The sequence below is a fragment of the Xiphophorus maculatus genome, chromosome 6, assembly GCF_002775205.1.
Source record: "Xiphophorus maculatus strain JP 163 A chromosome 6, X_maculatus-5.0-male, whole genome shotgun sequence".
NCBI classification, from domain to species: domain Eukaryota; kingdom Metazoa; phylum Chordata; class Actinopteri; order Cyprinodontiformes; family Poeciliidae; genus Xiphophorus; species Xiphophorus maculatus.
In genome coordinates this window covers 4661707-4673879 of record NC_036448.1, presented here as the reverse complement: position 1 = coordinate 4673879, position 12173 = coordinate 4661707, and the positions used below count along the sequence as shown (strand labels likewise).

Below are 12173 nucleotides of genomic sequence, written 5' to 3'. Positions count from 1 at the left end.
CTGGTTTTCAATTAACCAGCTCCCCTTGTGTGCGGTAGTGGTCTCTTTGAGGCCGTCTCTACTTTGGAGAGCGTCTGATAAGCATTACAAAAGGACAAGACGGTACAAAAGTCAAGATGAAAGACTTTTTTTTTTTTCTCATATAAGCGGGTTGGAGTTATTTTTCAAAAAGTCGACCTGCAAGTTGATTACATCGTGCCTGCCTCTCCTGTAACTCTTTCCATCAGAACGCTGTCTTCTCCTTGTTTTGCCTCACAGGGTTGAACGAGTGTATGATCAATAACGGCGGCTGTTCCCACGTCTGCATGGACAGACCAATCGGCTTCGAGTGCCAGTGTCCCACCGGCTACCAGCTGCTGGACAAGAAGACCTGTGGAGGTAAAACTGGAAGGATGTTAAACACCTTGAGATCAACAGAGCCTGGCAAAAAAACCATAAAAAAAGGGATGCACGATATTACCAGCATGGTATTGGTATCAGCTGTTATTAGCTGTAAAAATTAACATTCCATCAAAATAATTCACCAATATAAAAGGTGCTGCTTTTATATGACTGCAGCACAACATCAAATTTGCACTGTTTGAGTGCCATGAATAAATTTGACAGTTAACATAATGCAAGTTTAGTGTTGCATCATTTCCGGCCTCCTTCTTCGCTTTTGCATTTGGTAGCAGTCTAAATTGTCAAAGATAATTCAGTATTTTAATTCCAGATTAGAGAAAGCCACGTAGTTTCAGTAAGTACATAGGTATAGGAAAAAAATATCGGTATTGATTTTTGACCAAATGAGTTTTAGTATATTGGCATATGGGATATCGACAAAAAATCTAATTTTGTGCGTCCATTAAAAAAAAAACACACCTAAACTTTATCATATTTTTATGGATTATTGTGATAGCTTGTTATTTTATTTCTTTATTTTGTATTTAGATCGTGTATGAATTGCAAAATCACATTTATGTATATGCTGGTACATACATTTTTGATTGCTTATGTTTATATTTGAATTTTCTAATATTTAACACTTTGGATGGAGTAGGTGGTCAACAAATAATCAATTTCCCCTTGGAGATCAGTAAAATATATTTGATTCTTCTGTTCTAGATGAACAGAAAGAGTGTAAGAATTATGGAAAAGTGGGAACAATTAGGCAAATGTTAAAAACAAAATGAAGTAAAAAGAATATAGACTTTTTTTTCACCTTTACACAAAATTCAAAAGAATTTAATCGTTAACTTCTCCCCAAAAACATCGACACCGTGGTGAAAGGTGGTGGTGGCAGCGGCGTGCAGTGGGGAGGGTTTTCTTCAGCAGGACCAGAGAAACTGCTCAGAGTTGATAGGAAGATGGATGATGATAAATGCAGGGGCAACCCTGGAAGACAACACAAATCTGGAAAACAACACTAAATATGCAGCCAGACGTTGATTATTTTTGCCTTCAACTTTGCATTCATGATTTATATTCTGTTGGGCACTTCACAGGGCGTAGACGTCCTTGAGTAGCCCACTTAAAAAATGGCAGTCAATGTTAATTCTGCACACAAAGTAGAATATTATGTCTTTACTTTGAAAAATCAGCTTTTATTTTGAGGGTAGCTTTTGTTTAATGTTATATGTAAAGCATCCGTCTAGAGCCCTCCATCATTGCAGCATTGTAAGAAGGCTCGCCACCAATAAAGATTGCAATTGATTCTAAGAAGAAAAACTGGATGCAGAAATGCAGTTTTTTTTTTTCTATCAACACAAGGACCTATTTTTTTGTTGTTGCTTAAAATAAACAAAACCAGGGATGTTCTCAGTTTGTGGAAAACCCAGACTGGTTCTCCAGAATTGGAAACAAAATTTATATAATTGTAAAAGTACATGAATGTAAAATAAGAGGGTTGTACATTTATGAAAACCGTTTTTAAATACAGTAAAATAATATGTGAAGTTTCAGCTATTTGCCTTGTTGTTCATTTGCAATGTCTGCTGTTACTGAGAAGATAAAATACTATTTAAAATGTATTGTTTCATACTGAATTGAACAAATTGTGTTCGGCCAATGGTGTGGCTCCTAGGAACAGTCATAGTTGCCGTTGTGGCACTGGGGAAAGAAGAAAATAACTACATTCCTGGTTTATAACATAAAATCCCAATAAGCAACAGTGAAGTTTACAGACTTAGCGTGGGAAGAGGTGAGAAAGTTTTCAGAGGTGCGAATACTTTTCAAAAGGCATCATGAGAGCAGCTGACAAAGCCCGTTTAGATGTTTGCTGCTTTTCTACCCGGACTGCTCTTCATTCCCAAAAAGGAACCAGATGAACTTTCTATGCTCTCACACGTTCACACACACATAACACATTTTCCCACCCTTTCCCAACCCGTCACACCCAGCGCAACCCCAAAAAAAAGGTGTTTAAAAAGAAAGGTCAGACGTGTCGTTCTTTCTTTCCTCATATGATCTGTGCAAACATCAGTTCTTAACAATTATCATACGACAAGAATGGTCATCATTTTCTGTTCAGCTCTGCCACTGATAACATCTGTTTCTTGCCTTCTTCACAGACATCAATGAGTGTGAGAACCCTGACGCTTGCAGCCAGATATGCATCAACTACAAGGGAGATTTTAAGTGCGAGTGCTATGAAGGATATGAGATGGACCTGGTCACTAAGACTTGCAAGGCTGAAGGTGAGTCACAATAATTTACAGAAATGAAAGTTTAAAAAAAATAATAAAAAACACCGGCCCAGTCTAGTCTGCTTCAATCCAAATAGTGTTTGTTCGCCTTGTCACACAACCTATGGTTCGTTTCGGGAGATTGTGAACCCAAAAAAGCAAACTGGTCCGCCTAAAAACCTTGGCCTCTGTTTGGTGAAGTGAACTCTGGTGTGGTTTGAATACAAATGCAGATACAAATGCAGATACAAGTGCTCCAAGCAAACTGCTTTTGGAGCAGTTTGCTTCCTGCTCCAAAAGCAGGAAGCAAACTGCAGTGCAGGGCATTCTGGGTAAATACAACCAAAACAAACAAGCGTCTATTGCTACTTGGAGAAATGGCTCATGTTCTTTTGCCAAAGACAAAACCACACCAGTTAAAAACTGGTGTGGTTTCAACATTTGTTGAAAATGTAACAAATGTTTCAGTCTTGCAATAAAACAGTCTACTGGGCAATCAAGTGAAAACACCCCAGTAACAAGTGTTTGTGATGGGACAAATAAAATTCATATTTGAGTTTTTAATATTACAGGTAATAACTTCTACAGATGCAATTTAGCTAATTTTATGTATGTATTTCCTTTGATAAGCAGGAAAGTCTGCTATTTTACTGATAACGAAACAATTTCTGAGCAGTTGCTCATTATTGGACCCAATCACTCGTTTGTACCGCAGCGTCAAACCCTCTGCTTTATATAATCAAAAGCATCTTTCTGCAATTACAGTCTTATCACCATTTTGCAGCTGTTTGTGTACCTAAAAACATAAAAATGGCAAGCACAACTAGAGCAGCCAGCCTTGTCTTTTTGTTTTTTCACTGGCCAACTCCAACCACTGGCTCTCATCACTTTAGAGTTTCCTGAGTGACACCCTGATGTGTTTAGCCATGCTAAACATTTATAAATAGGCATATCAACTCTTCAGGGGTACCTGGCAGATCTAGGTGGAGGGAAATTACATCAATTTAGTCAATTTAGTTTGAGGATGCTGATAAATGTTAGGTGACAAGTGGGGAACGGAGTGAACTTCCTCAAAGTACCTTGATGCTCATCGGCTAGAGGCTGAGAAAAACGCCGTTGTGTCCTAAGTTCACGCCTCATTTAATGAACAGAAAACAGTGAACTGGATTAATCATGTTCATTTGTAAGTACTTTTATTTTGTTTAATAAAAATGCAGCTATTTTAAAGCCTCCCTTTATATTGTTTAATTTCAACACTCCATATATTAATATTGCTGTGCTCCATGTAAGAAAAAGATGATATCCCATGACCCTTTTCACCCTGCGTCACACATTTTGGTCTATACTGTATTTTATACTGTATATGTCAACTATAGTGTATAATTTTGAAGTGTCAGAAAAACAACAAAAAAAAACTTAAATCTGAGAAGTGTGTTGTGAATTTCATATTTAACCACGATAAACATTCATGTCTGATAAACATGCAGGTACTATAGTCAAACTTCCCAGACTTGATTTCAGTAGAAGCTGTATTTAGGCCAGGGGTGTCCAAAGTGCAGCTCCGGGGCCAATTGTGCCCCCTGGACTGATTTTGTGCGGTCCACAACTCCAATTCAAGATAATGCAAACTGACCCCTCTAACACATGTGGTTGAGAATTTATATTTTTATTTTTCACCAGGGCAAAATTATTATAGTCAAATAAAAAATTTACAATGGAAAATGTATTCAATGCCAAGGCTTTTTGTATTCTCTTGTGAGAATCACATTTATTCAGTAAGCTTTGAGACCCAGATCTGATTTTAATGGATTTATTACATTTGTCTATGTCTTTTTCAATAAAAGTGATCTGAATCTTTTCTTTATTGCTCGGAACTGACAAAAAATGTTATATTGTCTTAAATGGAGATCTTTAGAAATTTGCTGAGTCATCATCTCTTTCTTGGAAAAAAAAAGCAGAACCCTTATTCAACGTTTTGGATCAACAATAATTAACATCTCCATTTCCAACAAAAAATTTAATACTTTAGTCATTAAAGGTTTGCCCTATTTTATTGTTGAGTAGGTAAAAACAGGCTTTGTTTTGTTTCTTTTTTCATGTTCTTTTTTTTCCTCATTTTCCCGTCCGTGAGCCTATTTGAAAGTTTGTACACCCCTGATTTAGACCCAATTTATGAGTCAGTATCATATTTGTTTCTAGTTGTGGGCGCTATTAATCTTTATATATGTTGTCTAGGTTTAAACCAACCAAAACTGGCTGGTAAAAGTGGTCTAAGCTAAGACTTAAACAATTCATAAGATCCACAAAGAAGCCTGTGAAGAAGGCAAAAGCGTCAGAAAGCGCAACGTGGAGCTCAAAGTCTGTCATGTTGCAGCTTTTAAGAGGACCCTGCTGCAGAGAATATTGTAGAACAGAATGTTTATTAATAATAGAACAAAAGGAAAGACTTGCAGGGGAATAGCAGGTCGTACAGGACGTGGAACAGGGCAGACAGCCAACAGGAAAACAGAAGAATCCAGCTATGAATAATGAGACGAGCAGCTTTCAATACTGGAGGAGGGAGAGGAACGGAGAAAAGTGGCCGGCTGAAGGGAGGTGAATGATAACCAAATAGAAGCTGAACTTGGAATCAAAGAAAGTACAGCCAAATGGTGGAAAGTAACAATAATGAAATAGGGAAATTAAATCAAAATAAAGACTTTTTTTTAAACAATTAAACAGAAGTGAACTCGCATTATTTCTTTTCTTCCGTCCTGATACTGTGGTAATAAATTCAATGTGTAGAAATTGCTATTTTCTTTTGTTTGTAGGTAGAAAATTGAGAGAACAGTAGTAAAAATGGTGAGAAATTGCTTCTTTTTTTTTTTTCCAGCTGTCGCGGTGGATAGTAAATACTAGATTAATAATCCAGAGGTCTTGAGATTGAGAGTCACCACTGTCACTATTGATGCAAGTCCAACTTGCCCACAAACTGTGTACATTTAGACTTCTGTCACTTGTAAAATAGAAAATTTCCAACCAAGTCAGTTGGGACATTTATTAACCTTCTGAAATCTTCTTAGATTTATCTTCAATAAACAAAATGCTTGCTGGCTTTTGTGTGACTTGTTCTTAACTTAAACCCAGCTGTTCAGTGAGGGACAGCTGGGTTCAAAGTTAGGCTATAAAACAAGATCCAGAGGTGGAAACATCTAACTGGACACCATTCAGTCCATCATCAGACAATGGAAAGACAGTGGCAAAATTGCAAATCTACCCCTTGGTAGATGGGGTTAGGGATCAAATTAAAATGTTAAATTTAAAATTAAAATGACCCCCATGGACATCCACCTAAACTGGACTCAAAACATTTTATGTGCTTGGGTAAAGTACAGTCCTATAACTGACAATTTGTGACAAAACTTAAAAAAAAAGATGGGTTTAGAAAATATGGACTCAGAAGGACTGAATACAAACATGGTGCAGTTCTCAATTAGCAGTGATTTTGAAAACCTCGCATTATCCCTCGAATTTTAATCATCACACTGCTTTGTTTTAGTCCGTTGCCTAAAATCCCAATAAAAACTAATAACAATAGTAATAATGGTGGTTAGAGCACGACTGGAAAAAAAGCATCTGTTGGGTATGAAAATGTTTGCAGGGCACAAACATGCGGTTATAACGGCCTTCTTTATTTCAGAGTGCGAGATGGAGTGTTAGACGGGGAATGGCAGAGAATACAGCTGCTGTTGTTGTTGAGGCGATAAAAAACCCCGAAAACTCCACCTCAGCCCTGACAGCCCATGACTCCAGCATGGCAGCAATTTCCCCCTTAGAGACTTTCGAGATGACAGTATAATGACTGTTTTTTTTGTCGCTTTATATTTTTTGGAGCACTTGGCCCAACACCATACTGTCAGTGTTCAGATTCGGGCCGGGTAGAGGAAGGAAAGGGCAGAAATAGAGAGAAAGTGTAGGATCACAACACTACACTCAGGTTGTGACACAAACTGTCAAATGATGGAGCAAAGGACTGTAAAGTATTAATGAGAAACTTTCACATCTGCCTCTGGAGATGAGAGGCTGCAGCTGGGATCATATTATTATACAGTGTTAGAAGGACATAGATTCAGAGAACGCACCAAACAGATAAAACCCTGCAAACACTATGTTACAGTCCACTGTCCTCTTGACTAAATGCACTTTGCATTTAATTATGGAAATCGGGCAGCTCTAGCAATAGTTCAAACATGAAAGGAGTGTGCACAATAAACCATCAGTTAACAAAGCAAAGGAATTTTACTCTTCTGATTATTTCGTCCACATTTTTGTTGACATTTTCTGTAGCACAACTTGAAGGTCAGTAATTATAATCGGGTAAAATATATTGATGGATTGCCATAGGAACACAGTGTTTATCTATGATTTGATTTACGGCTGAAGCCTTGTATCAATCAGTCGAATCTGGGCTTAGTGTTTGGAGTTAATTAGCACATGTAGGCATACAAACACCCTCATATTATTGTTGCTTTTTAGCATATTGTAGAATTTTTTAATTTTTTTTTACTAATGGGGTCAACTGGTTGTGGGGACTGAAAATATAAATGACTAAATGGAATTAATTTGTGGCCAACTTCAGATTGTAGACCTGGCAATGGTCATTTTTATTTCAGAACAATAAATTACAACAAATTATTAAGATTTTTTTTTATTTAAATACAGCTAAATACTTTGTTTTCAGATAGACATATCCATAAATTAAACCCAAATAAAAGGAGATGCAGCGTATGTCATTTACTCTAGTACAAGACATATCATGTCTCGCTAACTTTCAAGTACATCACAAGATATTTAGTTCTGCAAGAACAGTGTAAAATGATTCATTGTTGAGTCAAGGGGAAAAAGTTAACTTGATGTGTTGAAATGCTCAAATTTTTATTATGTGTAGTAAATGATCACTCCATTCGTTCCCTATAGTGCAAGTAAACCCTTAGCTTTGCTAAAATGTCCATAATATTGCAAACAATTTCCTATCCATCTTTCTTTTCTGTAACAGATAGAACTGGACTCTTCAAAGGATTAAAGCAGAACCACTTTGGTACATGTAGCTTTCAGTTTTTTGCAGAAGGGGACACTAGGGTAAGATGAGCATTTTGTCTTCAGGATCACTGCATCAAGGCAATCTTAGTTTGGTTGCTAACATATATTTACATTTATTTTAGGATGTTCCGCATCCCTTCAAACATTCAGAACGAGTGTAAACCAAACCGTTTTAGCATTTTGTGTAAGGGGTAAGATGAGCCCCTCCTTTATATGTAACCCACAGCTAAAATGCTACACTTTTCAGTCAGATTTATAACCTCATGTCGTAGCTCATACACAGTACCATTGATATATAAAGCAAATTTTCTAATATTTACTTTGGTCTAAATTCACTTCCAAGAGTGAAAAATGTTTTTAAGAAATAAAACTCTACCCATGAGGTTCTTGCTTTCGCAAACTTAATTTAATAATGCCTTCATTATATGAATAATGTTCCTAGAAACAAAGGCTGGCTCAGCTTACCCTATTCTCCCCTGTTATCTACGCACCTGTTTAAACCTTGCAGTCTAAATGACTGCTGCCTCAACAGGTAAGAGGATTTCTATTATAAAAATTTCTTCCACCTTCCAGGGGAATAATAGTGGATGTGGATAATAGCTAACTGAGCCGTCTTGTTTTTTACTCACTATCAGCTGAGAAAAGGCAAAACACTGGCTGGAGTTGCATCTTCTTTTCTTTTTTTTGCAGTTCCCAAAGGTACTTCTCTTTTGTTGTCTTCTATCTTTGCAAGTTGCCTGCATAAAAGTTGATAACCTTCTGTTTAAGTGATGCGATCAGATTCACATCAATATTTGCCAAAAGAGCATGTGACTTAATAATACACTCAGGCCTGTTCATCGATTTTCCAACAGTTTCGTCATTTCAGTGAAGGATTACTTGCCTCTTAATTGTCCGGGGAGGATTGTCAGCACTAAGTAACTATTCCTGTGTTATTTATCTTGGTATAAAACATGATATTTAGAATATTGACTTGTGCTGCGAAGGTGGAGCTCAATAGTTTCCTGCAGTTTTGATTGTAAGGCGAAACCCGAGTGCTTTAGGTAATAACTAATGTCTAAATCATCCTGACAAGGAACATCACGGTTCACAAGTCTTGCATGTATTGACTCGAGAGCAATTACATTTTGTTTTCAATCTCTTTGTTGGGTTGTGATCGTAAATTGATCCATCTACAGAACGGTTAATTTGCTTTTATGCTCGGCACATACACTGGCTGGTTTGAATTATGTTATTGGCTCTGTGTTTAAAGAGTCTGTGGAGCGCCAAGATGAGATCTGATTCCTAATTAAGGGAACCATCCGGAGCCCTTCCTCAATTTTCTACTAAACTGTCAAAGCTTATTCAGCTCCGCTTTAGTGGGTAAAATCCCTTCTGTAATGTGTTCCCCGTATTAACCCTGTTTTTCCTTAAATGTTTTGGTCTATGATATATTTGTCTGCACCTTTACTCTGAATCCATGTTTACTTTATGTTCCAAAAAATTCCTTTCCTTTTGTTTTTTTTGGTTGCAGGGAAAAGCCCATATTTGCTGTTCACTAACCGCCATGAGATTCGACGCATCGACTTGGTGAAGAGGGACTACAGCCAGGTTGTGTCTACTCAGAAGAACGCCGTGGCTCTAGACTTGGACGTGGCCAACAACCGCGTCTTCTGGTGTGACCGATTCCACAGGAAAATCTACAGGTACGATAGCTTAATTATTTGAGAATATCACCAAATAAAGAAATTCAGGTTTTATGCATAAACAGTTTCTCTCAAATCTTTGCTTTGCATGTCTTAAAACAATTCAAATGTGTAGTTTGCATTTGGTAGCTTCTGCTATTAGCAATTTCGATCTTAATCAGTAGCATTTGTTGGAACATCAAGATTTAAAGGTTTCAATGAATAACAATGAAGGACAATATACAGGAGTATATTCCATGTAATTCACTCTTTAGCATAACTTTACTGTTATGCTAAAGTTGGAGTTGTGCACAGACATCTTCACTGGATTCGGTGTCTCAAGGTTGTTGTGGCTCCTGTTAACTAGCCGCTAATTTTCCTTTGATTTTCCTAAATAATTGCTTCTTTTGTTTCCAGAATAAACATAACATTTGTCTGCCAGTGACATAAGAACAAGTACAAAGGAAACAGTGTTTAAGTAGAGAAAAGAAAATGTCCGGATGGATTTCAATCAGGACATTTTAGGGCAGTTAGCTTTGTACAGAGAAAAAACTTGCTGCTAATATAACTCTTGCAAGCTTGCTAACTTTTTAACGTCCATCATGGGAAAGTGCAAATTTATCACCAGCTGGCTGGACGACATTCGTCTTCACCATTGTCTCACTTCTGTTGCCAAGCCATAATGATTTATTTATTAGCAATTTTTGTAGTAAATTTCTGCATTTTACAGGTCTTAATTTGTTTTAATGGTCTTAAAAATGTTTTAAAGAGTCTTAAATTTAAGTATAAGAAACCAACCACAAATCTCTGATCAGTGTATCCCTAAACTCTTTAATAGTGATAGCCTAGTTCTTTTTAAAATAGTTTTATACAATCTGCTTCTCTAATGTTGTAGCTGATGTCTCTGGCATCGTTTTTACACAAACCTACCTTCTGTACACAATCAAATACAAAAAAAAAATCTGCTTTTTAAAGGCAGTCACACTTGGTGATGATCATCTCAACAATGGATTTGATTAGCAACACTTGGCTGGTACTTACCCTCCTAATTCATCTTGCAAACTATTGAGGCTGGGTTGCTGGAGTGCATCTTTTTCATATTGTTTCTTGTTATCATTTAATCTAAAACATTGCCTGAATTAAGAATTTCCAACAACAAAGTCTCTGGGAGGCAGATACACATCTGAATCGACAGGGTTTTATTTTAGGTAATTATGTCTTTTAATACTCTCTTATGAGATTCAGCTGTATTTGATTGTAATGAGACTCGGCTCACGTCTCCGTTTTTGTTATCCAAACCATATTTTGTCCCCCAGAGCATTCTAATTGGAGCGCCGTGTTCTTTTTATAACATAGACATTAAAAGAACCACCTCTCTGGAGAAACTGAAATTGAAATTCTTGCTAGCTGCTTTGCCCTTTCCTTGCACCTCTGCCGGGTCCAAATGATTAGCGACCTGGGCAAGCCTCAAATGAAGCCTTGTCTATTCTGATAAGCGATTTACCCAACAAGGACAATAACCCCGGAAAGAACCTGCATTGTGCAGGCCCAAGGCTACAACTCCCATAGTAACCTCATTCTCTGCTGTTCATTGACTTCACAGCACAGTGCTGATTTCAGGTACTCTATATATCTAAGTTACTGTGATTGCACCTTGAAAAATGTATCAAACCAATGTGCCAAAGAGACATTCTCCCTCTGTGTCCTTCTCTGCCTCCTATGACATTCCCTTCCCCCTTTTTTCTGCCCCCTTCGCTCCCTGCAGCGCCTTCATCCACGAGGCCAGCGACCCCTCCCAGCAGGTTCCGCTGGTGGATTCGTCCCTGCAGACTCCTGTGGGCCTGGCGCTGGACTGGCTCCAACACAACCTGTACTGGACCGACTCGGGAGACAAATCCATCTCTGTGTCCTCAGTGGACGGCACCAAGAGGCGTGTCCTCATCAGCTCTGACCTGAGCGAGCCCCGGGCCATAGCGCTGGATCCCCACCACGGGTAATTGTGCAGACATGGCCGCCAGCGCCATTTACAGGGCAGTTTTCATCTTTTCCACATTTAAATGAATGTCATGTTAATTTATTGCTTTTGTTGATGCATTTGAATTCCTTTCTTGACATATGTAGTTTTTCTGCATTTCTCAAAAGGAGTTTTAACCAAATAATATGGAGTGTGCATTAGGGCCGAAACAATTAATTAGATTAATCGGATTAATTGTGATTAATTGATTATTGAAATAATCTTCAAGCCGTTTAGTAATTGATTCATCATTAACGTGAATGTCTTATTAATTTTGGACTTTTATTGATACATATAAATTGTTCTTTTGTAGCAGGTAGTTTCTCTGCACTCTTTAAAGGATTTTTAGACAAATAATATAGGGCTTACACAATTATTTGTGATTAATTGATTACTGAAATAACTGTCAACTAATTTAATTGAGAGTATACAACGGAGTACACAGACTCAAAAAAATTAAATTTGCTTTAAAAACAACACACTCAATAATTAATAATTAAGAGCAATAATTAATCCAAAACTTTCCAAAAAATATACATTTTGCATTTGAAATAAAAACAAAACCTTTGTAAATATGTTCTACAAAGAACTGCTCTAAAGGAATCGCTCTACCTTCTCCTAGTGTTGTTATTGCATTTTAGGCAAAAAAAAAAAAAACTAATTTAAGAAAGGAATTTAATTATTTGCATATATTTTATCGTATTTCTAATATTGTGTAAAAAAAAAAAAAGCTAAGTAGAAAATTAAAATGAT

At 37.1% G+C, this 12173-nt stretch overlaps 1 protein-coding gene across 3 annotated transcripts in view; it reads left to right on the top strand.

Moving 5' to 3' along the window:
• Window positions 1–12173, top strand: part of LOC102229779 (low-density lipoprotein receptor-related protein 8-like) — a 98796-nt gene that overhangs the window by 69941 nt on the left and 16682 nt on the right. For all 3 annotated transcript variants that reach the window (XM_023335062.1, XM_023335063.1, XM_005808302.3), the window contains exons 8-11: window positions 259–378; window positions 2550–2675; window positions 9256–9427; window positions 11172–11399. In XM_023335062.1, coding sequence (XP_023190830.1) covers window positions 259–378; window positions 2550–2675; window positions 9256–9427; window positions 11172–11399 — 646 coding nt within the window. The remainder of the gene's footprint in view (window positions 1–258; window positions 379–2549; window positions 2676–9255; window positions 9428–11171; window positions 11400–12173) is intronic.